This window comes from Onychomys torridus, chromosome X (assembly GCF_903995425.1).
Source record: "Onychomys torridus chromosome X, mOncTor1.1, whole genome shotgun sequence".
In the NCBI taxonomy this organism is placed as follows: domain Eukaryota; kingdom Metazoa; phylum Chordata; class Mammalia; order Rodentia; family Cricetidae; genus Onychomys; species Onychomys torridus.
The window spans coordinates 14,249,472-14,275,964 of record NC_050466.1 but is presented as its reverse complement, the minus strand read 5'-3'; the positions used below and the strand labels follow the sequence as shown (position 1 = coordinate 14,275,964).

Sequence of the window (26,493 nt, the reverse complement as noted above, 5' to 3'; positions counted from 1 at the left end):
GTAAATTTTACCAGTGAATCCATATAGTTAATCATTGGAGGGTTTTGATGGTAGATTCTATCTTTCATTGGGTGTGTTTTCTAATTTTTCTTGATTGAGTTATGGTAGAAATCTGTGCATCACATCTAAGTTATTGTTGTTGTGGGGGAGGGGAGAACAGACCAAAATGATTGGATTATATAGGGAAGCTTGGCCAAGCCCCTGGGCTGGAGAAGTTTAGGGTAAGGAGGCAGGGTATGGAAGCCAGGAGGACCCTATAACACATGGGAGAACTGGGTGGCCAGGTTCACTTCGATATGTTAAGTAGGCAATCAGTCATTTTCCCCATGGTTTGAGACTTAACAATAGGTAAGCCTTTATCTTTTATGTTTAGATTTGAAAAATCAACTTTAGGCTTGATTAACTCAGAGGTTCAGTGCCCTAGCTGTTCTTCTATATGCCAGGGTGTGCTCCTTGGCACTCACATCTGGCAGCTCACAACTAGCTACATCCAAGTACTAGGATGAAGGCTGGTTACGTGTTACTATTTTTCTGGCTAAAAATATGTAGCGTGAGAGAAGGTGTGAGTAATCCTATGGGTGCCTTACAGAAAAAGTGGAGAACTTTCCAGTCCTTTCCTAATTTAAACTTGGGTACACTGGGTACCTTTTCTGCTGTGAGGCATCACTCCTTGGGTTTTGTGTAAGGGGTTCTATGCTAACACTAGCGACCCTGTGACCAGGAGGAAGGGCAAGGAGTGCCTACTGAGTGCAAAAAGTCAGATCTGGGAGCTAGAAGGGAGTTCTATTTAAATGCAACCTTTGTTCTGTTGCCCGGGTTTTTGAGCTTGGCTCCTCCTGTCACTCAGGCCGTGCTAGCCAATCAGAGTATTTAAACAGACAGTCCAATCAGGGTCTCCAGGAGGCGGTGAAGGCGGGTTCTTTCTGGCAGCTGTGCCAGTTCTCTGTGGCTGAGTGGTCTTCGCTGTGAGCGCCGGAGAGCATGGGCCAGCTTGGAAGTCGCACCATGATGAGCGAAGCGCCATTGTCCCTAGATGGGGAGGAGTGGCGGCTGAACCGCGGGAGCTGGTGTGGTGGGGCCCACTTTGGGGTTGGGGCGTGGCAACGTCATGTGAAGCCACCTAGGCCCTGGACCAGCGGCCTCTAGGCAACTCTGCCCCTTGGCCGCGTCTGCGCAGAGCCCTGAGTAGCAGGAGGCTCTGCCCTGTGACAGAATGCTCTGGGAATGCTCACAGAACTCACATTCCCTGTGATTGGACTAGTTGCTAGCTAGGTCAACATGGTCTAGTTTCTCTGAGTTATAGACGTTCTGATGTTTGCATTTCCTATTTAGGTTTCGGGTCTTCTTTGAATTAGTTTTGTGGAAGCTGTAAAGTCTGTCCAATTTTTTTGTTGATAATGTTTACTGCTTTGTTAAGTCAGTTACTCATTTTTTGTGAGTTTGCTTCTGGCTTTTTATTCTGCTTATTTCTTATTTGTGAAATACTGTACTAATTTGATTATTGTAGTTTTATTGGAAATCTTAGTCACATAGTGTACTGTTTATGCTTCAGTATTGTGTTAACTTTTTTCTTTTCTTTTTGAGACGGGATCTTGTGTTTCCTAGGCTGGCCCCAAACTTTGTCTTAGCTGAGGATGACCTTGACTGTCTGATCTTGCTACCTAAACCCACCTACCTCCACAGTGCTGGGATTAAGGGTGTGTGCCTTATGTTGTTTTATGTGCTTCTGGGAAAGGAACCTATGACTTCATGGTAGTCAAACACACTAACCGGTTGTACTATAGCCTCAGTCCTTTATGTTGACCATTCTCAGTATCTCTTGCCATATGTTTAGATAACTTTGTTACTTTCAACATAAATTCTGAAGATTTGTATTGGGGTGTATTGAATCTGTAGATCATAATTTTTGAAGCTTTCTTTCCAGGGCCATGGAAATCCCTTCACTTATTAAGTACTTGGATTATTTTTTTCATTAGAAATGTGTATTTCTTTTCTATAGACTTAGTTACATTAATATGCAAATATGTCTCACTTAGCTTTGGTGCTATATATGCTGTGTGGTGGTTTTAATATCACTCTTATTAGTGCTCTCACTTTTCTGGCAGTGTTTTTGTTTGTTTGTTTGTGTTGTTTTTTTGTTTGCAATTACTAGTATGATGACATGATTTTTGCTATTTAACTTGTCAGTTTGGTGGACTACATTTTTAAATTTTTCATTTTCTGTGTTGATGGGGATTAAAACATCTATTTGCATAATGCTAGGCATGTGTTTTACCATAGAGCTTTGTTTACAGTGTGAATTTTAAGATTTGAATTGACTTTTTTGTGTCTACAGCATGGTTTTGGTATATACTTTGTTTCCAGATAGACTTTTAATTTGCAGACCAGGTTGGCTTAAATTCTTGGTAATTCTTTTGTTTCAGCTTGCCCAATGCTGGGATTACAGGAATATGCAACCAAATTGGCTCTGGTTCTTTTTAATAATTTAAAAAATAAAATTCAGTTTGCTAATGTTTGTCAAGAGTTTTTGCATTGGTCAGACTTTAGGTTTATGTTTTTGTTTTTTCTCCTATGTTTTAGTGTTACAGTAATGTTGAACTCAAGTTTGAACTAGGATGTGTTTGCCTTTTTAGAGGAAGTTTTACAGAATGAGTGTCTTATCTTAATTGTTTGGAAAAAATTGATGATTGAAATAATTTGAGTCTTATCTATCCTTGTTTTGGGAGTTAGTGATTTAATTTCTTTAGCACATATAGGCCTACTTATACTGGCCATCTCTCATTGTTTACCTTTTGATTGTTTATTTCAGAGAATTTGTTCATTTCTTCTAACTTACTAAATATGCGGTCTGGAGTTGTTCATAGGATGCCTTTATGGCTCTTTTAATCTTCATGCTAATGATGGCCATATTTAATTCTCTCATCCAGGTACTGACCAGGCCTGATCCTGCTTAGTTTCCAATATCAGGTGAGATCAGGTTTGTTCAGGGTGGTATGAGGGTAGATGGCCCTCTATAGTTGTAATCATTACTCTTTTTAAAAATGTGGCTGTAAGGTTATCAGTTCTCTGAATATTTTTGAAGAGCTAGGTTTTGGAGTGATTGCTTGCCCCTGATTTCCTGTTCCTATTTTTTTTATTCTTTAGTAGTTATTTTCCTGTGCTTGATTTATTTCTTCTTTCTATAGCTTTCTATTACCAAAGACTAAATGATTTTTTTCATCTGTTTTCATTTTTAGTATATGTTTTTATTGATTTAATTCCTCCCAAAACATGGCTTGTGCCTTGTGGCATACATTTTTGAAGGTTATACATCAAATTCTATTGAAATCTTTAGAGCTGCTTTCTCATATGGTACTTAAAACTTTGATTTAATATCCATGTTTTTCAGTGTGCTGCCTTTAGTTTAGGAAGTCTCAGTGCCTAACCATAAAAGTGCCAAAATTAAGGGGTACTTGCTTTCTCTCTTTCTGTTTAAGGTGCAAATGTCAGGGTGACTACCCAGGGATTTGTATTAACTTTTCTTTTTTATGGTTTTGTTATTTATTTTTATTTTATGTGCATTGGTGTTTTGCCTGCATGTATGTCTGTGTAAGGGTGTTGGATTCCCTGGAGCTGCAGACAGTTGTGAGCTACCATGTGGGTGCTGGGCAATGAACTTTGGTCCTCTGGAAGAACAACCAGTGCTCTTAACAGCTGAGCCATCTCTCTGGCCCCAGGATTTGTAATAAGTTTGTAGCGATACCTCAAAATACATCTTGTTTCTATGTTGGAAGGAACTTTATTGGCTCAATCAGGAAGACACAGTAGGGTTTATCACTTAGTGTCTTGAGCTCCTTTACATTACCATAAATGTCTAGGACAAGCTTGATATATGGTAGGAGAAACTAACCTCGAAGATAGCTACTCTTATTATCAGCATCTAAAAAATCTGATCTAAAACAGTTCATAGAATAGCAGTACTTGAGACACAGAGGGAGGGAGATCTCTGTGAGTTTGAGGCCAGCCTGGTCTATAGAGCAAATACCAAGGGGCAGCCAAGGCTACATAGAGAAACTCTGTTTAAAAACAAACAAACAAAAAAAACAAGTAAACTATAGTTCCCCTAGATAGATAAAATAGAGACACTTGTCATTTTTCAAGGGAAAAAGAGAGGATCAATAAACCAACAAAGTAGGAAATGTTTAGACAAAAACTATCAATTGGTCTTCTATCTGGTTTTACATTTAATTCTGGCTATCCACCTTGAAGTGTTTTGAAATATGAGGAAGTCTAACTAATTGTAATTTGTCATGATTTCTTCAGTAGGGAACATTGATAGTCGTGTGTGTGTGTGTGTGTGTGTGTGTGTGTGTTGTCTTATGTTGCCTTGTGTTCTGTGGCATGCGCGGGGGGTGGGGGGGGGTGGGGGGTTGACAGGGTCTCTGTATGGACCAGGCTGGCTTCAACTTAGATTTACCTGCCTCTGTCTCCCAAGTGCTGGAATTAAAGGTGTATACCCCTGTGTCTAGATTTTTTTTTCTTACCATGCTAATCTAGGAGTTTTAGACAATATAACTAATGCTAGATGGGGAGTCTGTTTTAATCGGAATTTAATTCATCTAAGAGAACAAATGACAGAATTTGACAATGTTTTGGACACCATTAGGATTGGTACTAAATTCTTAGTTTCCTTTCTGATACTGTGGTAAAATACCCTGTAAAAGCAACTTTAGAGAATAAAAGGTTTATTCTGCTAACAATTCCAGGTTACAGTCCATTGAGGGGAATACAGGGCAGAAAATTGAAGCAGTCAGATCCATACTAGAGAACAGAGGGAGAATGATTTTATGCATGCTCAGCCCCTTCTTTGCATTTATGTAGTCTAGAATCTTCTGCCTAGGAGATGGTACCTCACAGATGGGTCTTCCTGCCTCAGTTGATATAATCAAGACAGTTCTACACAGTCGTGCTCAAAGGACAACCTGATCAAGATAGTCCCCTCATTGAGACTCTCATATGAGGTGATTAGATTGTGTCAGATTGGCTCTTAGAACTAATCATCCCAATAACTAAACATTTACTTTCCCAAACCAAAACCTGATGTAATGATAAAATAATACCAAATGAAAGTGTTAATCACAAATAAGAGTTACAATAACAAAGGCCAATCTTTCCTAACATCAGAATTAACCATGCTAGCTACATAAGGTTATTGCTTTGGAATTGAATGAAACTGGCCAGAAAGAAAATTAAAATTAACGAATTGTTTCAAATACTCCAAAACATTAAAAAAATTTTGTAGAGTACAAACAATTTTAACAATTGGGAACCAGACTCAGTCTACTTAAAGAGTATGACTTTGAGTCAGAATAGTGTGTTTTGGACTGGTGAGATGGCTCAGTGGGTAAAATCATGTGCTTCACAAGCCTAATGAACTGAGTACTAATTCCTGGGACCCACATACAAACCAGATGTAGTGGTACATGTACATAATCCTAGTCCACATATGGTGAGAGGGTAGGTTGAGACAGAAGAATCCCCTAGAAGCTGGCCTGGAATATGTAGTGAAGTCACAAAAATAGGACATCCTGCCTCAAGTTGGAAAGCAAGGTCCAACACTGAAGATTGTCTTGATAGCCGCATGCATGCTATGGTAATGGTGGATATTTCTCAGACAATAGCATCTGCATCTGGTATGGTCTGGAAGGTCCCTATAGTACCAGAAAGTTAAGCAAGGTCCTCCCTATTCATAACTCCAGTCAGACCCCATAAGCAGGAATTAAGAAAGCCAGCTTTAAGTCTCTTGGGCCTTGCTGCCCGTAACCCAAATAATAACCCATAAGCAGGAATTAGGAAAATCAGCTCCAGATCTCCCAAAAGAGTCACCACTCTTTAAGACTTAGTGATGTCAGGTATGTGCTTTCAGCCTTTTATCTGTATCTGTAACAAAAGTCATAATAGTTAAAGTGGCTCCGCAGCATGCCTTTTACAAAGGCAGGTAAGGAGTATGACGGTAACAACTGGAAAGATGGGAAGAATGCAAGGTATAGGAGCTCTGAGATAATGGGATAAAGGAGTAATAGGGGCATCATAACTGAAGATAGGTGATGTCCTTGGTTGTGACATAGTTTAAAGCATCCTGGAGGAAGAGATTTAGGATAAATTCTCTAAAATAACATGAAGGAATGTAGCAGGAATCTTAAAAGTTCTTCTTAATAAAATCAAACCTGAGGCCAGTTACTGGGGTGAATGCTGGAAGATCAGAGAAGCAGAACAAGCCACGGCTATCTCACCTTGCTAGTTCCTCAGGTGATCCTGTTTCCTCAGGCTGGAAGCTTCTGAGTCCTCCTCTCCTCCACATGAATCTCAGCTGAACTGTGTTGCTCCAAAGCCTGAACGCTTAACCAACCAAATGCTTAACTGACTACATGCTTTACTTCTCCTTTAGTTCCTGGTCCTCAAGCCTTATATACCTTTCTCTTTCTGCCCCCACTCCCTGTGATTAAAGGTTGGGTTTCTGGGATTAAAGGCGTGGGTCACCATGCTTAAGTAGCCTTGAACTCAGAGATCCGCTAGCTCTGCCTCCCAAATGCTGGGATTAAAGGTGTGTACCACCACCGTCCAACTTCTGTTATGGCTTACTCTTCCCATTTTCTAGCCACCATTTTTGGCTTTGTTCTAGTGGCTGTCTGTTCTCTGACCGCAGATATGTTTATTTCGGGGAGCACACAATATTTGAGGGAACACAATACCCACCACAAAAGAAGGAAAGGCTTGTGCAATTGTAGAATCCAGAAAGATGAAAGGAAAGACACTGGGGGCTGCAGGTGTGTGAGGATATGTTTTACCTTGGGTTTCATTGGAAAAGCTTTAATTGTAGACAGATAACACATAGTCATAGGTTCTTAATTTTTTTGAGGTTGGAAATCCCATAGTTAGGGTGTCTGGGAAGGCGCCTTGTGCCTACTGATTATAAAATCATTTGCATGGGGATTTGTAACTTTGAAGGGGAAACCTTAATGTCCATATGAGATTAGTCTCTGATGAGTTACAGCAGTGTTCTGATGTGAGGTAAGAGGTCTCTTAGAGGTTAATAAATTATCTGTTTACTGAAGGAGGCTATTCCTTTATGAACATTTCAAGGAAGAAAGGTTTTCTGTTATTACAGTAAAGAGGTAGGGGGTGCCCATATGTCCTGAGACAAGACACTCCAAGTGAGTGGTTTAATATCTGCATCAAGTGGTCCTGCTATTGAAAGGCAAATAAGAACTGAGTCTCAGTGGATTGGAATATAGAAAGAAAGCATCCTTAAAGTCTAAACTATAAAGCTGGGTGGTGTTGGAAATATATTTTTCCTTACAGTGTAAGGAACCTATGAAGTGGTTGGAATCACAGTTTAGTTTATGGCTCTTAGGTCTAGGGATGTTCTTTAGGATGTGTCTGACACTTACTGCCAACATAAGAATGGTATATGGTGAGTAATATGGACATAACCCCATAATGGTCAGGAATTTGTCTACAAGAAGCTCTAAACCCTTTGAGGTTTTATGTTTTAATTTTAGTTTTAGGTTTGAATTAGGCCTTTGAGGAAAGTTGACGTATGACAGAAGTGGCTGTTAGTGAGCTTCTGGAACTAGAGATGCCTCACACTTAAAGGGGAACTTATTATGAGATGTAGAAATGTATAGTAGAGATAAGGAAGGATGTTTGGGGCTCTGGACATTTATAGGGCAGGGGATTGGTATTATGAATATTTTAAGGTCCCAGGACCCTTCAGATGTTATAAATGGAGGTTGGATGCAATGTCCCTACCTAGGAAGGGAATCAGACAGCTGGGTAGAACCAAAAAGTGAATGAAAAGTTGTTTATCATACATGTTAAGAAAGAGAGGATTGGGGTTGGGGATTTAGCTCAGTGGTAGAGTGCTTGCTAGAGCGCAAGGCCCTGGGTTCGGTCCTCAGCTCTGGAAAGAAAAAGAAAGGAAAAAAAAGAGGATTAAAGTATGTTGGTTAGAATTTGCCATTAATGCTAGAGAGGAAGATTGAGGACAGAAATGTTAAATATTGTTAAACCAGGTATGGGTTCACACGGGTCTGGTCTGTGGAAGAAGACATATTTTAAGGATGTCTTTAGCCTTTCCAGCTGCAGAGGGAATAAGCCTCTTGCAGGACTGAGACACCTTTCCTTAGCTAAGGGCATTTTTATTATTCTCCAAATTTACACTTCTAGCAAGTTGATTTCCATAGTCCCAAAACATGCTGATGAAGCCAGAGGTACAAGGCCAAATGCAAATACTCTATTAAGGAATATCATGGTGTGCGATTTTTTCCCAACCAAGTTTTGCATATACTTTGTACCCTCGTGAAGCTCTCAGGCAATATTCGCATAGAGGGCAACAAGAGAAACCAAAGATAACTGCTAAACAAAAGGTGAATTAGGATTAGGTACTAACTCTCTGGAGCCAGACCAGGTGTAGTTTAGTAGGAATTCTTCCATCACTTAAATCAGAAAGATAATCCGAGGGGCGGGGTGGGGGAGTATAGCTCCTATGTTGGTAGTCTAGTCACAGCCCTTGCCATATCTTGGATCATCTGAAGCTCATGCATAGAGTCCCAAGGAAGACTTGGGAGCCTATATAACCCCAGGGTCATTTCTTCAAAGGAAAAATCCCTTATTGTCCAGGACCAAAATAAGGATATCATCAATGTTTGACCCTAGTATGAAATTTTTAGATACAGGATGATCCACTCATGAGAAGGGGGCAGTTATGAATCTAATGGCCCTCCAATTTGCAATTCAGACATAGTCCCATAGGAGGTTTATTATAGCTGGATTATTTTATGCTTTCACAGCTGAAATACTGTGATTGACTACAAGAATAATCAGAGTAGTTCATTCCAAAGCTAAGTTAGTTACTTTAAACTGAGTAGAGTGCCTTTAAATGGAATATTTGGACTTTCTCTAATGGTTGGGGAATGGGAAGTTGCCACAGAAATCCATTTAATCTCCTGGTTTGACTTTTCTGGCCCTTGAATCCTCTTAATTACTAAATAAAGCCTTGAAGGCTGTATCTGTCTAAAAAATAGTAGGAAAGGAGTTCAGTATCCCTGTTCTGAATTTTGAAACATGTCTAATATCTGAAGAAGTGTTATAAAATTTACAGGTAGGTTGCCTTTGGCTCTCTTGTCTCTTAAGAGTCCAGGTTAGTATATTGGTGCATGATTTTAGCCAACCAGTATTAAAATGAAAAAGAACAGGGTTCTTGGACGGTTCCTTTTTTATGTTCCATAGCATGGCATTGTTAATGGAGTTGATAGCAGCTTTTTCTTTCAAGACACAGGGAATCGTGTATTCCTGAGTGTCCTTTTCCCCATTGTCTTCCAAGTAGGAGTTCTGATACAATTATTTGGGTTTCCTGTCAAGGACTGTAAAGAAACATGTCTTCTCTGTTATCAGGGTTAAGACTGTGGCTCTCATCGACTCAGCTGCCTGCTCAAGTATAGGTATGAAACTTCTTGTACACATATAGCAAGTGGTTAGAATGATATAAATCGGGACTGGAGAGATGGTTCATCAGTTAGGAGCACTGGCTGGTCTTCCAGAGGACTCAGGTTTCATTGCTTGCACTCATATGGAGGCTCATATCCATCTATAACTCCAGTCCAAGAGGATCTAGTTCCCAGTTATGTTCTCCATGGGCACCAGGCATGCATACAGTGCACATACATGAGTGTAGGCAAACATACATATAAAAATAATTTAAAAATAAAATATTGTAGATATATTATCTAGATTAGGTTAAAAGACTACAATTAGCCCTTTGAATTCCTTAATGAAGATAAGAATGTTGGGCAAATTGATCATAGTTGTTAGATTTGGGGCATATCAGATGGGGAAAGAGACATGGGCCTAGATGGGGCTGAGGTCCCCACTAGCCACCTCACGAGCAATATATAGATTTGGTTTTTGAGACAGGATCTCATCATTTAGTTTTGGCCTGGAACTTGCTATATTGATTCAAATTCAGAGATGGGTCTAGCTCTGCCTCTTTAATACAGGGATTAAAGGTATACACCACCACACCCAGCACAAAGAATATTTTCTGAAGGTTAGAGTGTAGCTTTTATTTGCTTCCTGAGTTCTCTATGTCAAACCCTTGGGTGAATATGTGGAAGGAGAGTGTATCTGGGTTAGGGGGAAGAGTTGTGGGAGACTTACAGATGGAGAGTGAGGCAGTTGTCAGAACAAGAGAAATAAAGTTCCTTAAAATTGTAGACTACAGTTAGCTGTCTTCCCCCATCCCCCCATCAACTTAAAATACCAACAAAGAATTCTTTTGGCCTGTTCCTATCATTTGTGAATGGGAAGCATTTCTTTCTGCAAGGGCCCAAAAGGACTTTCTTAGCTTGGCCTGTGATGGGAGACAGTAGTCTGGGCTAAAGCTTAAAGGCTTTGGACCTTGTTTGAGAGTCTCCTAAATCAGATACCTTTAGTTGACCACCACAAGCACCAGAAGTAACAAAAGAGTCCCTTTGTAAGCCATCAAAGTGCCGAGTGAAAGCATAAGAAGCCAATAACAGTCAATCAAAAAGATTACCTAAGACATGCATAGACAAAGAGTTTATTGAAATACATAAGCAAGCAGTAAGCCCTCAGAGGGAGTTGTATAGCTGAGAGAGTGAAGGAGTTCTTTTTATAACAGTTAAGGGAAAGTGACTTGGTTTTATATTATGTGGTCCATATCTGGGCGGATATGTGAATATCTTATCTTATAGAGTAGTAAATTTTTCAGTTTGTTTTTTTCTTTAAGCTGTACATTTTTTATAATGTGCCACTAAATCTCCAAAGTGTGGAAATCTCTTGTTTTGGGCCCTTTGTGTCTACAGAGTAGTATGAAAATCTTTGGCGTATGCAAGGCAAGCCATCACTTTACTGTTTAGAAAGCTGACAATTGCTAAACACTTGGATTAGGAGAAAGTTGGAAAATCAACTATTGGTGACTGCTAATAAGTGAGTTTTTAAATTTTATTTGATTTTGTAAAGGTATAATCCAAAAGATGTGACATTTTGGTAACACTTCTCTTTCCTCTCCCTTTTACCCTTTACTATCTCCTTCGCTCCTGAAATGAGAGCCTTGAAATAGGACTAGCTTTGAACTCCTCCACACAGGTGACTCCTTGATACTAGTCTCCCAAGTAGCTGGGACTGTAAGCACATGTCAACATATCTGACTACATTGTATTCTTTGTAAAAACACATGCCATCTAATTGTTTCATGTTAATTTTTTTGTTAGGATCATCAATCATTCTAGCTGTGGTATATTGTGGATGGTATAAATTACCTTTGAAAGGCTTCTAAATTTTTTTCTCTTGGTGTAATCACGCAGGATGGGCTCAGTTTCCCCGCTTAACAAATGACAATATATATGAACTGTTGTCTACCAGAAAAACTCAGTAGCCTTATTGCCCAGATCATTGGGGGTAGGGGCTGATTCTCTTGGTAACTGTGTGTATAGAACATTCAGAAAGCTAGTGTTCAGAAAATTTCTGTGTTTATGTAAGTCATTTTTAGGATAAGAGAACTGTTATCATTTATGTTAGTGGGATGTCTCCCAGAATCTTAAGTTTACCCAATACCAGTAAAGCCCACACTTTGTGTGTAGAACTATATAAGTACAAGCAATATTTTGACTGCTAACATTAGCTCTCTTCTGAACAGCATTTGGCAGAACTCTTGTTATTACCAGTACCGTAAATCCACTCTAGAAAGAAAAAAGTGGGGTGGCCTAGCAGCACATTCAGCTCTCAGGCACAGTAATGAAGAATGTTCCTACCTTGCTGGTTTTTTTTCTTTAATATTCCCCCTCCCCAAGAGTCAGAGTCTCATAGTATAGTCCTGGATGATTTAGAACTCTCTGTTGCTGTCTCCTTCATATCTCAGGGCTAGCACTAGAATTTCAGTTTTATTGAATAAGTTCCTAAATAACACAGATTTATATGGCTGTCTTATCAATTGAGTTTAAATCTCTAGATCTGTTAGTTTCATTTGTTCTTTTCTGTGTATATGTGGGATGTTTTAGGATTTTTTGGCCTTTGAGGATGTGGCAGTGAAGTTCAGCCAGGAAGAATGGATTTTGCTGGATCCTTCTCAGAAGAAGCTATACAGAGATGTGATGCTGGAAACCTGCAGTAACCTTACTTTTATAGGTAAAATAGCACCATTTATTTTGTCAATGAACAAGTGTTCCTTGGTTCTATGATTTGAATTTGAAAAGGGAAGAAATCAGTGAATAAACAGGTATGGGTTCTGTGTACATCAAACCCAGAAACTCATTTTTCTGTAATTTCTAATAATTTTTTATTTTTCTGGGTCTACATTTTAGGCATCAAATGTAAAGATCAGAATATTGAAGAGCAGTGCAAACATTCTTGGAGATATCGAAGGTAATTGGCATATACAAGTAGAAGAAAGTTTTCCTTGAAAGACTCTTAATGTGTTATGAAAATTTACAAACAAAACCAAAACCAAAAGTAGCTGGAGGGAGGGCTCATTGTTTAAGAGCACTGGAGGATACAAGTTCTAGTCCCCACACCTACTTGATGACCCACCATCTGTTATTCCATTTCCAGGGCATCCAATATGGTATACAGACATACATATAGGTGAAACATCCATGCACATAAAATAAATAATAGTGAAATTTTAAATGAAAAAACCAGATCTTTAAAACTTACTTATCATTAGAAACATTTCACCAGAAAATACATACTTTAGTGTTATATATTTGAAAAAAAAAAAAAACAGTTCACTTGGAAACAGTACTTAGACAACACACATACACATATATAAAGATTTATTTATGTATTTTATTTATGTGGTTATTTTGTCTGCATATACATCTGTACACCAAAAGAAGGTATTCGATGCCATGGGACTACAGGTATAGGCAGTTGTAAGTTACCACCTGGGTGCTAGAAATTGAACTGAGGACTTCTGAAAGAGCAGCCAGTTCTCTTAACTGATGAGCCATCTCTCCAGCCTGTGGGGGCTGTTTTGATAGTAGCTCTTTAGGAGCATGTTGTAGTCCATTTTGTTTGAAACTATTGAGATGGCAAAAGCATACACTGATTTTTGTGAATAATGTAAGTCTAAGACTAGTAAGCAGAGAGTCATTAGTGAAGCAGTCATTGCTAACATTTTATACTTTACTTTTTTTTTCTTTTTTTTTTTACAGAAATTATATGATAGATGCAGTCTATGAGCATAAAGAAGGTGGTTAGTTTCGAGAAAACTTTACCTGGATACCAAATCTCCATAGTAGTACAAACATTTCTACTGGAATAAAACCATTTGAATGTGGTGTGTGTGGAAAAGTCTTCATTTGTCATTCATCCTTTAAAGAGCACATCATGTCTCACTTGGGGGACAAACCATCTGAACACAAATATGGTAAGAAGCATTATAAATGGAAACAATGTAGGGAAACCTTGAACTCACAGATATTCAACGATACACAGGTACCTTATAAAAGTGAAATGTTTTAAAAATCTTTTTGTTTTCCAGGTTCATTTGGAATACAGCAGCAAAGTCACAATTGTGAAAAATCCTATAAGCAATGTGGAATGGCCTTCGTTTGCACCTATTCATTTTCTGTAGATGGAAGAACCAACACCGAAGACAAATGTTATGAATGTACACAATGTGGTAAAGCTCTGAGTTCTTCTAGTTCCGTTCAAACTCATAAAAGGGTTCATACTGGAGAAAGACCCTATGAATGTGAACAATGTGGAAAATCATTTAGACATCAAAGTTCATTTCGATTACACAAATTAACTCATATTGGAGGGAAACCCTACGAATGTAAACAATGTGGGAAAGCTTTCAGATGTCATAATTATCTTCAATTACATGAAATTTTTCATATTGAAGAAAACCCCTATGAATGTAAACAATGTGGGAAAACCCTCTGTTTTCCCAGTTCTCTTCGATTTCATGAAAGGATTCATAATGCAGAAAAAACTTTATGTATGTAAACAGTGTGGTAAAGCTTTCAAATGTCAAAGTTACCTTCGAATGCATGAAAGAACCCACAATGCCGAAAAATGTTATGACTGTAAACAGTGTGGTAAAGTTTTCAGAAGTCACTGTTCCCTTCAAAGACATAAAATAGCTCATCCTGGGGAAAAAACTTATGCATGTAAACAGTGTGGTAAGTCCTTCACTTACCCATATTTACTTCAGACACATGAAAGATTTCACACTGGAGAGAAACCATATAAATGTAAGCTGTGTAGTAAAGCCTTCCTTTGTTCCTCTCTTCTTCAAATACATAAAAGAACTCATACTTGGGGAAAACCCTATATATGTAAACAGTGTGGTAAATCCTTCAGAAGTCACAGTTCCCTTCGATTGCATGCAAGGGCTCATACTGTAGAGAAACCTTATAAATGTAAGATATGTAGTAAAGTGTTTTTATGTCCTCCTTTCCTTCAAAGACATGAAAGAGCTCACACTGAGCAAAAGCCCTTGGAATGTAAGCAATGTAGTAAAATCTTCAGGGATTGGAGTACCTTCCAAGAACATGAAAGATCTCATATTGTAGAAAAGCCCTATAAATGTAAGCTGTGTAGTAAAGCCTTTTTTTATCTCCCTTCACTGGAAAGACATGAAAAGATTCATAATGAAGAAAAATACTATGCATGTAAATATGCATGTAAACAATGTGGTCAGTCCTTCATTTTTCCTTGTTTACTTGAGAGGCATTTAAGAACTCACACTGATGGAAAACCCTATGAATGTAAGCAGTGTGGTAAAGCATTTAGAAGTCTAACTTATGTTCACATACATAAAAGAACTCACACTGAAGAAAAACTATATACATGTAAACAGTGTGATAAAAGTCTCAGTTGTCCCAGTGCCCTCCAGTTACATGAACTAACTCATACTAGAGAAAAACCCTATGCACATCTGCAATTTGATAAAACTGTCAGAAAACTCAGTTATTTTCAAGTACCTGAAAAGACTCATACTGAAGAAAAAGCTTATGAATATAAGCAGTGTGGTAAAATTCTCGATTGTTCAAGTTCCCTTCTGCTACATGAAAGAATCCACAGTGGAGAGAAGTCACATGAATGTAAACAATGTGGTAAAACCTTCACAATTCTTAGTAGTCTTCGAGGACATGAAATATCTCACAGTAATGAGAAACCCTATGAATGCAAGCAACGTGATAAAGTTTTCAGTCTTAGTAATATACATGAAGGAAATTCATCTGAATGTAAGCAGTGTGGCAAGTCCTTTGTTTCTCGATATTTACTTCAAATGCATGAAAGGTCTCATTCTGCAGAGAAACGCTATGAATGTAAGGTATGTGGTAAAACCTTCATTTATCCCTCATTTCTTCAAAGACATGAAAGAACACATACTGGAGAAAAACCTTATGGATGTAAACAATGTGGTAAGGCCTTCAGAGTACAGAGCTCCCTTCGATTACATGAAATAACTCATTCTGAGGAAAAACCTTATGAATGTCAACACTGTGGTAAAGCCTTCTGGCGTCTCCCTTCTCTTCAAGTACATGAAAGAATCCATACTGGAGAAAAACCCTTTGAGTGTAAACAATGTAGCAAAACTTTCAGATGTCACAGCTCCCTTCAGAGACATGAAAGAACTCATAGTCATGAAAAACCATATGAATGTAAACAGTGTGGTAAGGCCTTTAGATGTCACCGGTCCCTTCAAAGACATGGAAAAACTCATGCTGGAGAAAAAGCCCCATGAATCTGAACAGTACAAAAACTTGTAGACTTTCTAACTTCCTTCTAATGTTTGAAAACACTCCTGAGAAAAAAATCTGGTAGTATAAAATGAGATGAAAGCTTCAGTTTTTGTTTGTAAACCATAAACTTATGCAGAAAGTCCAGTCAGTAAAACGTGTTAAAATATTCAGTTCCAAGCTGGGCATGGTAGCGCATGCCTTTAATCCTAGTACTGGGGAGGCAGAGGCAGGCAGATATCTGAGTTCCAGGCTGGCCAGGGCTACACAGAGAAACCCTGTCTTGGAAAACAAAATAAAGATGTTCAATTCCATTTGAAAACTTGGACACCTTTGGTGGAACACCTTAGGAATGTAATGTGAGGATACCTAATTTTTCATATGTCCTCTTTGGTAATGCAAACAGGTAGCTTTTATAAGACTGGATGTTGGGTTGAAACTGGTTTGGAAAGTAAAGCTTGTAAAAATTTAACAGTAAAAGTCATGAAGACTACATTTTAAGTATTTTGAAATCCTGATGAAAATTAACCTATAATGTTCATATTTTTATAACATGAATATAATGTTATATAGGTTATGAATATATTATGTTTACAAGGAATTTGCATTTAATAATGGTCCTAGAAAGGCTTGGTGGTGCAAGCCTGTAGTGCTAGCTACTTAGGTGGCTGATGGAGGAGAATTGCAAGTTAAGAACTTGCCCTGTTTTGCAATCAATTGACTTCCTAGCTTTCTCCCTTTTATTGGCTAGAACCTGAACCCAGGCAATAGTGTCACCTCCTTCAGGGTAGTTCCTCCTGTCTCAAATCCCTTACAGGCAAGCCCAGAAGCTCATCTCCCAGGTGATTCTAGAGCTTAAGATGATAATATCAACTATCACAAATATAGTATAATCTCCCCCACACTACTACAAACATACAGTATATGTCATACTAATTGTTTTAGGCAGGGGTAACAGTAATTATTTAGGAAACTGAAAATATTTGGTGTAAATACATGAAAGAATAATGGTGTAAGTGCCACACTTATGAAGGCTCCATATTGTGATTGAAGTCTTAAGGACTAGATGTTGCTCTGGGTGTCAGTGAGTTGTACTTTAGTGAATGTAAAGGACATACTATACAATAATATTACTACTATTAACTTTATAAACACTGTAAACTTAAGATTTTATTATTTATAAAATATTGTCCTCAGTGAATTAGCTCATAACTTTTTCACTTTTTAAATTTAAATTTTTTTTTATACTTTCCTAGTCACTTATCAGTTTGCAAGTAAGAAATTGGTATACCTTTGGATTACATTATGTTAAAAAGCTTGATTAAAATTTTTCTAATTTAACAAAATGTATTTTATAAAGATTGTTTAGTGAATTTGGGTTTTAGATTATCCAATAGTTTCTGAAATGGTCCTAAATGTACTTTTGCCATTTTGTACTAATTTATGTGAAGGGCATTTAGCAATTATGATTCAACTCTGGGAAATACTAATTATGTGTATTTTGTATTTTCAGATATTCAGCTAAGATTTATTTATCTACCCTCCCCCCCTTATTTTTGAGACAAGGTCTCACTGTGTGACCTTGACTGGTTGGAACTCAGTATGTAGAACAGACTGGCCTCGAATTTAGAGATTCACCTGCCTCTGCCTCCTGAGTGTTGGGATTAAAGGCTAGTGCCACATTCAGATAAGATTTAATAATAGATTTAAAATAAGCATCTCACCTCAATTAGTATGAAAATGTGCTTTCATCTTTAATAAATGGTAAAGTTTTTACTAAAGAATGGTTTTTAAATAGATTTCTTTTTAAAAATATTTTAAGTTACAATTATTTTTTGTCTGTGTATGTAAAGAGAAGCAATATAGCCAGAAGCTGATTCACATACTGTGAAGAGCTGCCAGATAAAATTTTGCTTCTTCCATGGTAACACCTGCATATTCTGTTTTGTTCTGTCCTCATAGAGAGGGTTAGAATTAAGATTAAAGATTAGGGTTAGGATTAGAGGAGTAGAAATCAGGTTTTACATAAGGATTAAAGTTTTTATTGTTATGGATTAGGATGTCATAGTGGTGGGGCTAGAGATTGGGTACTAGGGTTAGGTGTTTAAATCTTAGGTTAGGTTTTTGCATTATGGATTAATGTTTGGAATATAGTTAAGATTAATTTTAAATGTGGTTGAACATGAGGTACAGTGTTGTATATAGTTAGGGTTTGGGTTGGGATCAGAGTTAGGTTGTGTTTAGGGTAGTGATAGTGTTGTTAGTTGGTTAGAGCAGGGTTGAGGATATGATTAGTGTTAAGATTTTGGATGTTAGGAGTTATAGTGAGCATTAACATAGGTTGTCAATAGAGATAGCATTAAGGTAAGAGATTAAGATTAGGTTTAGCATATATTTAAAGATTAGTGTGAAGCAGCAACACATTCTGCCTCCCAAACACACTTTCTGTGGTGGTTTAAATAAAAATGGTGCTGTTAGGAGGTTGACTTGTTGGAGAAGTGTTTAACTACGGGCTGGGCTTTGAGGTTTCAAGTGCTCAAGCCCGGTCTATTGTGACATTTCACTTCCTGCTGCCTGCTGATCTGGATGTAGAACTATCAACTCCTCCAGTACCATGTCTGCCTGCATGCTGCAATACTTCCCACCATGACAGTAATGGTGTAAACCCCTAAAACTGTAAGCCAGCCTCAATTAAATGTTTTCCTTTATAAAAGTTTCCTTGGTTATGGTGTGTGTTCACAGCAATAAAACCCTAAGAAAAAACTATATATATATATATATATATATACCATCTACCAGGAAACTTAAAACTGACAAACACTTTAATCAAATTGGCAGAATATAAAATTAATACATAAAAATTAAGAGCCTTACTATGGTATACACCAGTAGCAAATATACTGAGAAACATATCAAGGAAACAATCCCATGTTATCTTTAAACAAAAACAAAAACCTTAGAGTAAACCTAAGGTTGTAAAAGAGCTTTACAATGAAAACTTTAAACCAAAGTGATCAAAGAAGGTAGAAGAAGTTCATGTGTTTCCACTAGTTTGGCTATTTGTTCCTGTGCTTTTTCCAGTCATGGTCTCAACAATTCTCGCTCATACAATCCATCCTTTCTCGCTGATTGGACTCCCAGAGCTCCACCTGGGGCCTGGCCAAACTTTTCCAAACTGACCTTTGCTTATGCTTTCTTGTAACACAATGGTCCTAGCAATTCTTCTCTGAACAAGCAACAGTAAACTCTTTGTCCCAGGTAACAGTCACCAACACAATGAGAAGCAGCCAGCAATTGCAGCAGCAGCCACTACCTTCATGGATCCACCGCCACCATTTGTAGCTAGGCCCTGGCCACAGCTTCTCCTTAGCAAGGCTCCTAGACCGGCCTCAAACTCGGGATCCTCCTGCCTCTGCCTCCTTCAGCAAATCCTATCGGCGTGTGCCACTACAACCGGCTGAATGTAGCTTGGGTCTGAGCTGGGACCCGCAAGGTCACAGGCAAGAGGCTTTTTTTGTGAATTTGTTCCAGGAACATTGGGGGCCAGATGTAGCACGAATTGTTAGGTCTTATTAATAAAATCAAACCTGAGGCCAGTTATTGGGGTGAATGCTGGAAGATCAAAGAAGCAGAACAAGCCACAGCTACCTCACCTTGCCAATTCCTCAGCTGATTCTGTTTCCTCAGACTGGAAGCCTCTGTGTCCTCATCTGGAATGAATCTCAGCTGAACTGTTGCTCAAAACTAAAAGCTTAACCAGCCAAATGCTTCTACTTCCTGGTTTTCAGGCCTTATATACCTTTCTGCTTTCTGCCATCACTTCCTGGAATTAAAGGTTCACTTCTTGGGATTAAAGTCACCATGCCTGGCTGTTTCCAATGTGGCCTTGAACTCACAGAGATCCAGATAGATTTCTGCCTCTGGAATGCTAGGATTAAAAGTGTGTGCTTTCAATTTAATTTAATTAAAACCTCTATGTTTAATATTGTGGCTGTTCTGTCTCTGAGCCCAGATAAGTTTATTAGGGGGCACAATATTGTGGGGAACACAATATTACCATAGTTACATTTACCATTAGGGATAAGGTTGTATATGGTTTAAGGATAAGGTTAGTGCTTAGTTTAGGGTTAGAGTTAGGAATTGGGTTAGGTATAGGTTTAGGCTTTGGTTTAGGGTAAGAGTTAAAGTCAAATGGGTTTTGATTTTCAGATTGGTTCTGTTTAGGGTTATGGCTAGGGTTGGTGTCAGTGTTGTGGTCATCATTAGCTTTAATTAAGGTGGTATGCTAATCATAGTGTTCAGGTTTAATTTCAAGTTAGAATTAGGGTTTAGGGCTATGATATGGCTATGTATTAGATTAGTTTTAATGTTCAGATTAAAGTAAGGATTAGAGGGGTGTTAGAGTTAGGAGATGGGTTAGTGTTATTGTTCACTTTTAGAGTGAGTGTTAAGAATAACCTTAGGTTTGGTTTAGGGTTATGTTAAGAACTAGTAATAGGGTTCAACTAAAATTTATAGTCACTGTTTAGGATAGGATTCAGACTGGGGATTCTTCTGGGTTTGTAAGAAGCTTATGTCTAAGCTGGGCATGCTGGCACCCACCTTCAATTCTAGCACTTGGGAAGCCAAGAGAGGCAGATCTCTGGGAGTTCAAGACTACAAAGCAAAATCCAGGCCAGCCAGGGACATACAGATATGTAGAGACCTTCTATCAAGACCAAAAACAAAATAAAACAAAAAGCATAACCATATATACAAACAGAACCTACAATCCTAACGGTTAGTATACTACTACAGTTAGGTCCATAGATGGTTTGATTTTCAGTATAGCTATGTTACTTTGTCAATAGGATTAGTGCATTGTTTTAGTATAGAACTCTAGTTTGTTTAGCTAGTGTTTGGGTTATGTTTAGGATTAGTAATAGGGTTAGTATTCATGTTTGGGTGAGGGTTAGGATTAGAATAAATGTTAGTTTTTTTTCTTTCTAAACATTGGACAATAAACACTTTTTATTACACGAGCTGTTAATGATGGCTTATTTGCCTTTATAGCCTTTGATCTTCCTTGGATATAACTCCAGCTCTTTTCCTTTTAGTACATAGCCCTCTGCTCTGCCACACTGGCTACAGGTAAGAAGCTTGCCCTACTGGAATTGCTCCTCCTGAAGACTGCTGATTTTGGCATTCTATTTTTCTTTTGTCATATTTCTTTTGAAATTTTTAAATCATTTTTTTGTTTAAAATCTCTTCCTATTCAGGAGTCACCTTGGCCCCCTTCTTGTGGCCCAGTGGCAGTACTCAGTGGGACTAGTACCACTGTCAATATGATGTACTGTCAATAAGCAGAGTGCAATTCTTCATCAGTCTCGGAGCAGACCAGCTCATTGAATGCATTATAGACAACATCATGATCCTTGTTTTGTGAATACAACACTCAGAGGCCCAGGAAAAGTTCCCTACATCCAATCTCAGGACACAGCACTTCTTATTGCCTCCTCAAACTTGGACTATGTGTATACAACAGGGATCAATCTTAATGTTGGCAACAGGCCATCCCAACTCATACTTCTGTTTCTTCTGGTAGGGCTTTCTCTTAGCCAACCTGCCCCCTCTCCCAAGCCTTGGTGCTTATGTCAGTTGTCCTGAGAGATTCTGGGTGGTAAGTGGTAGGATTAGATTTAGTATTAATTCTGTCTTAGAGCTGAAATTATGGAAAGGAACAGGTTTAGTGTTAGGGTAAAGTAAAAGATAAGGTTTAGAGTTTGGGTTAGTGGTGTGAATAGGGCTAGGATTGTTGACAGGAGGAGTATAGCTTAATTGATGGCTAGCGCTATGGTTTATTGTTAATATTAGAATTAGGGTTAAGACTAAGTTTGGTGATATGATTAGATTAGGATTTGTGTGACTAGTTGTGATGGCTATTCTAGGTTGTTAACTTGACTGTATCTGGAAGGAACTACAATCTAGAAATGGAGGGCACACCTGTGAGAGATATTCTGTTGGGTTTAAAATGGGTGATTCCACTCTAGTCCAAACCTTTAAGGTAGGAGGACACACCTCTGATCCAGATATTGAGGTGGGAAAACAACATGCCTTTGATCAGAATATTGATGAAGGAAGACATAGGCTTTTTATTTGGATGTTGAAGTGGGAAGATACATACTTTAATCAAGATCTTGAAGCAGGATGATTCACCTTTAATCTGGGTCACCCCCTCTACTGGAAGCCTAATTAAGGACATAGAAGAAGGAAAGTTTTGCTGTTTTCCTGCTTTCCCTTGCCTTTCTAACACATCCATTCCTTCACTTGCATTGGAGCCTACTTCTTTGGGATTCCAGCATATACAGAAGACCAGTTGAGATACCCAGCCTTGTGTGACTGGGTTAGGACTAGGTTAATGTTAGTGTAAGAGTTTGGCATAGGTTTATGGTTAAGGTTAGTATTAGAATTAGGACATAGCTTAGGCTTAGGGGCAGGCTAATGTTAAGGTTAATGTAGGGGGTACTATTAGGTATTGAGTTGGAGTTGTAATGACATTGAGATCTAGGTGAGTGTTAGGGTTAGTTCCTTTGTTAGTTTAAGGTGAGGGGTTAAGTTTATGTTAGGAATAAGACAGGTTAACCTTGGGTTTGTTGTTAAAGTTAGGAATACTTTTAAGGTTCTGATTAGAATTAGAATTAGGGTTAGGGCTAGGCTAGTGTTAGAATTATAGATTTGTGACTAGGTATTGGGTTAGGTTAGTGTCAGGGTAAAGGGTAGGGTGAGATTTTATGCAATGTTAGTGTTACTGTTAGGGTTAGGCTGAAAGTTAAGGTTAGGAATAGTGTTAATCGGATAAGGGTCACAGATAAGACTAGGCCATTGTTATGGTTATGCTTAGGGTAGTGTTGGTGCTAGACTATAGGTTAAGTTTAAGTTGACAAGGTTCTGTTAGGAATGCAATAAGGTTTTGTTTTAAGGCTAGGGTTAAGATTAGGGTTTTGTTATGGTTGACTCTCTACATGGATTTTTCTGCTTGCTTCCTTATACAACCCAGAACCACCTGCTCAGGGATTGAACTTCCTGTAGTGTTCTGGCTCTCTAACTACAACCATGAATCAATAAAATTCTCCATAGACATGTCTACATACCAATCTAATGGAGGCAATTTCTTAGTTAAGATTCCATCTTTCCAGATACATCTCTACTTGTTTCAAGTTGTCAAAACCTATCTAGCCCAGCTAGTGTTAGATTTGGCTCGTGTTTATAGTTAGGGTTACTATTCTATAACTGTGATAAACCCTCATTTCCAAGGAAAATTATAGAAGAAAGAATTTAATTTGGGGGCTACAGTTTCAGAGGATTAGAGTCCATGATGGTAGAGCAAAGCCATGGTCCAAGAACAGTTGAGAGTTTATATCTTGATCCTCAAGTAGGTAGAGATAGACCTTCAGAATGGCTAGAGTCTCTTGAAATCTCAAAGCCCACCCCCAGTGACAACACCTCTTCCAACAAGGCCACACCCCTAATTCTTCTTAAATAATTCTACCAGCTGGGGACCAATTATTCAAACATATGATCCTATTGGGATCATTCTCACTTAAAATACCACATTAATATTTCATGTTAGTTTGAGTTTAGGGTTATAATCTGATGTTGGCTATAGTTAGGTTTAGGGATAGTTTATGGTTATAACTTAGTATGGTTGGGCTTAGAGTGAGTGCTATTGTTAGCCTTAGGGATGTACTATAGTTACAATTAGGGTTTGGATTAAGGTTAGATTAGAAAGAGGGATAAGATAAGTGTAATGTTTAGGGTGAGGTTTGGGTTAGTTTTAGTGCTGGGACTAGGTATATAATTAGGGTAAGTGTTAGTTGTGGGTTATGTTTACGTTAAGGCTAGAATTAGGGTTGAGGTTAAGGCTGACGTTAACATTGGTGGTGTTGGTCTTAGGGGTAAATTTATGTTCTATATTATAATTAAATTTCAGCTTAAAGTCAGGGTTAGGTGTAGGACTGGGGCTAGGAGAGGATTAGTTGCCCAGGCCAGCAGGGTTTCAACAGGGCGACCCACCTGTGGGAGCGAATGAAAGGACAGGGCAACACGAAAAGATGGACAGCAAGACAGTATTCTTATCAAGCCGCCAAACTTTATTTTCCTTCACATGGCTTATATAGCATAAGAGGGGAAGGGGCAGGAAGGGGAAGGGACGTATGTGGGAGACATGCAGGTCGTGCAACTGCAGGAAGTCTGCTAATGTGACTGGTCAAGGGCCATTTGTTCTGTTGCTAGGCTACCTGACCATGGAATGCTCTTTATATTTGGTTGCCATGGCACCTGACTGTGGAATGTTCTTATCTTTGGGAGCCTCCCATCAGCAAACAGGTGTTACTGCTCTAAGGGAGGGGGGAGGACGGTGGGTTTATGACTTGTTCTCTGGCTTAGCTAGTACTTTCCATGGTTCATGTTTGGTTCCTGAAATCTTGGTCCCTAACAATTAGTGTCAGGGATAATAAAGTTAGGTCTGAGGTAGTGTTAGGGTTTGTTAATACAGTTATGTATTTTGTTTAGAGATAGAGTTAGGGGTAGGATTAAGGCTAGGCTAAGATTACAGTTACTGCAATGGCTAAAGTTTGTGCTATGGGTAGTTGTAGAACAATGTGGTCTTGTGATATCATGAAGCACCATTATATCTACTATGCTGAATTGTGACACTGAAGTACTCAGTGTGCAAGCACAATGCTGTATTGTGTCATCACGGTGCTATATTGTTTCAGCACAATTGTGTAATTCAACATAATGCTCATCATCATCACAATACTCCATTAGCTTACAAGGCACCAGCATCTGATCAAAATAGTCTGTTTTCACAGTGCTCTATTGTGTCACCACAGTGCTTCAATGTGCCATCACAGTACTCTATTGTGATATGAGAATGTTCCATTTATCACCACATCCTGAATTATGATAACTGACCTCTATTGGACACTCATATGCTCAATTTTGGCATCACGATGCTGTGTTGTGACAATACAATAAAATAATGTGTTAACACAGTTTTCCACTGTGCTATCAAAATGCTGAACTAACAATATAGTTCTGAAATTTGGTATTATAATATGGTTATATGATATCAAATAGCTCTACTGTGTCATTACTATGCAGGATAATATCATCACACTGCTAAATTACTATATCACAATATTGTATTGTGCCATTACAAAAATTTATTTTGTCATCACAGTACTGCATGATGTCATCATTAAAGTATATATCATCACAGTTTTCCATTTTCTCACTACAATGCTGAATTGTGATATCACAGTGCTTCTTTCTGTCATCACTATACTATATTCTATTAGCAAATTATCCACTTAGCCATCAAAATGCTCAATTATGACATTAACATGCTCCATGCATCATTACATTGCCAAATTGTGACATACTCCATTGTTTTCCAAATTTGTGATCATAATATGGAAAGTGGCATCACATTGCTTAACTTTCATGTCGCGCCCGCCTCGACCAGCAAGGAAGACGCGACACCGGGATCCTTCTCATTACAGTTTATTCAGACCTTTGATTAATTGCATTGTGTCTCTCTCGCTGGGGCAAGCCTCTCCCAGCACCTAAGTAGGGCTGGGCAACCAACCCCAGGCAGCCATGTGGGCACTGTCCACAGGTTCACGCATATGCCAGCAACACACGAATCCAGCCATAGCCAAATAAGGAACTGTTTACCATAAAGAGTGTTTGCCATCGGGAAGGCAGAGGGTAGAAGCCAGCACCATCTTTAGGGTGTGGCTACACGCGGCTCTCTACACTTTCACACTATAATACTTCCTTCTGCCACCAAGATAATATATTGTGCCATCACAATGCTGCATTGTGTCATCTTGATATTAGGTTGTTTTATCATATTTTGGACTTGTGACATCACAAAGCTATATTGTGCCATTAAAATGCTAATTTTTTTAATGTTAGTGTATTTTATTAATTACAAATAAACATTTGGACCCAAATCACAATTTTTAAATAAGACTCTTCATCCTATACTATAACTTAGATGACACATAAGACAATGTTAATTGTCAATTTCACAGAATTTGGATTTTCCTAGGCACTAGCCTTGAAATATTCCTATGAGGTTTTTTTGATGATGATGATTGGGGTGGGAAGACCCACCCACTGTGGGTAATGCAGTTCACTGGTAGAGACACAACTCAGCACTACCAAAGTCCAAATTGATAGTTTGTATTAAGCCTGTCAGTGACTACTTCTCAAAGAGCAGTGTAAGTAAATTTGTTGCAACTATGTGGGTTTGGTCCCAGACTTTGGCACCAAAAGGTGAGTTTTGTAACTCTAGGAAGGGGTATCCTGACCACTTGGGAATCAGGTGATGACTGGAGCTGCGATGAGACAGTAGCCCTGGTGGGTGAGGTAGCCACTTAGAACAGCTGACAGCTGGAGGGCAAGGTGTCCTGGAAGCAACAAGCCACTTAGGACAGCTCTGATAGCTGGAGGGCTAGATATCCCATCCCAGATACCTTGAGCTGCTTAGGGCAGCTCTGCCCTGGAGGTATTCTGGATACCTTGAGCTGCTTAGGACAGCTCTGGCCTGGAGGGGAAGCTTTTCTGGCTGCTCAGGAGAGTCAGGCCTAACTGCTTCAGCAGGGATGGGTATCCTGACTGTTTGGGAAAGTCAGGCCTGGAGCTGCCAGGACAGCTCTGCAAGGAAGGGCATCCTGACTATTCAGAA

The 26,493-nt window shown here is 38.7% G+C and overlaps 2 protein-coding genes and 1 pseudogene across 2 annotated transcripts; 2 read left to right on the top strand and 1 right to left on the bottom strand.

The window, feature by feature from the left end:
* The first annotated feature begins 925 nt into the window (after positions 1-925).
* Positions 926-13,384, top strand: LOC118574450 (zinc finger protein 136-like). Its single transcript, XM_036175363.1, has 4 exons — positions 926-1,008; positions 12,060-12,186; positions 12,363-12,423; positions 13,215-13,384. Exons 1-4 carry the CDS (start codon positions 982-984, stop codon positions 13,258-13,260), a joined length of 261 nt encoding a protein of 86 aa, XP_036031256.1. The 5' UTR covers positions 926-981; the 3' UTR covers positions 13,261-13,384.
* Positions 13,385-13,925: 541 nt separating this feature from the next.
* On the top strand, positions 13,926-15,981 carry LOC118574449 (zinc finger protein 709-like). Its single transcript, XM_036175362.1, has one exon. It carries the CDS (start codon positions 13,973-13,975, stop codon positions 15,758-15,760), a length of 1,788 nt encoding a protein of 595 aa, XP_036031255.1. The 5' UTR covers positions 13,926-13,972; the 3' UTR covers positions 15,761-15,981.
* Positions 15,982-20,791: 4,810 nt separating this feature from the next.
* Positions 20,792-25,243, bottom strand: LOC118574005 (annotated as a pseudogene).
* Between the last annotated feature and the right edge of the window lie 1,250 nt (positions 25,244-26,493).

What these genes read in the sequence shown, in the direction of transcription:
- LOC118574449 (XM_036175362.1), top strand. Translation starts at nt 13,973, where the DNA reads ATGAAAGGATTCATAATGCAGAAAAAACTTTATGTATGTAAACAGTGT.
- LOC118574450 (XM_036175363.1), top strand. Translation starts at nt 982, where the DNA reads ATGGGCCAGCTTGGAAGTCGCACCATG. An exon ending in AGCTTGGAAGTCGCACCATG is followed by an intron (nt 1,009 to 12,059) that starts ATGAGCGAAGCG and finishes GGGATGTTTTAG; the next exon opens with GATTTTTTGGCCTTTGAGGA. An exon ending in CATTCTTGGAGATATCGAAG is followed by an intron (nt 12,424 to 13,214) that starts GTAATTGGCATA and finishes TTTTTTTTACAG; the next exon opens with AAATTATATGATAGATGCAG.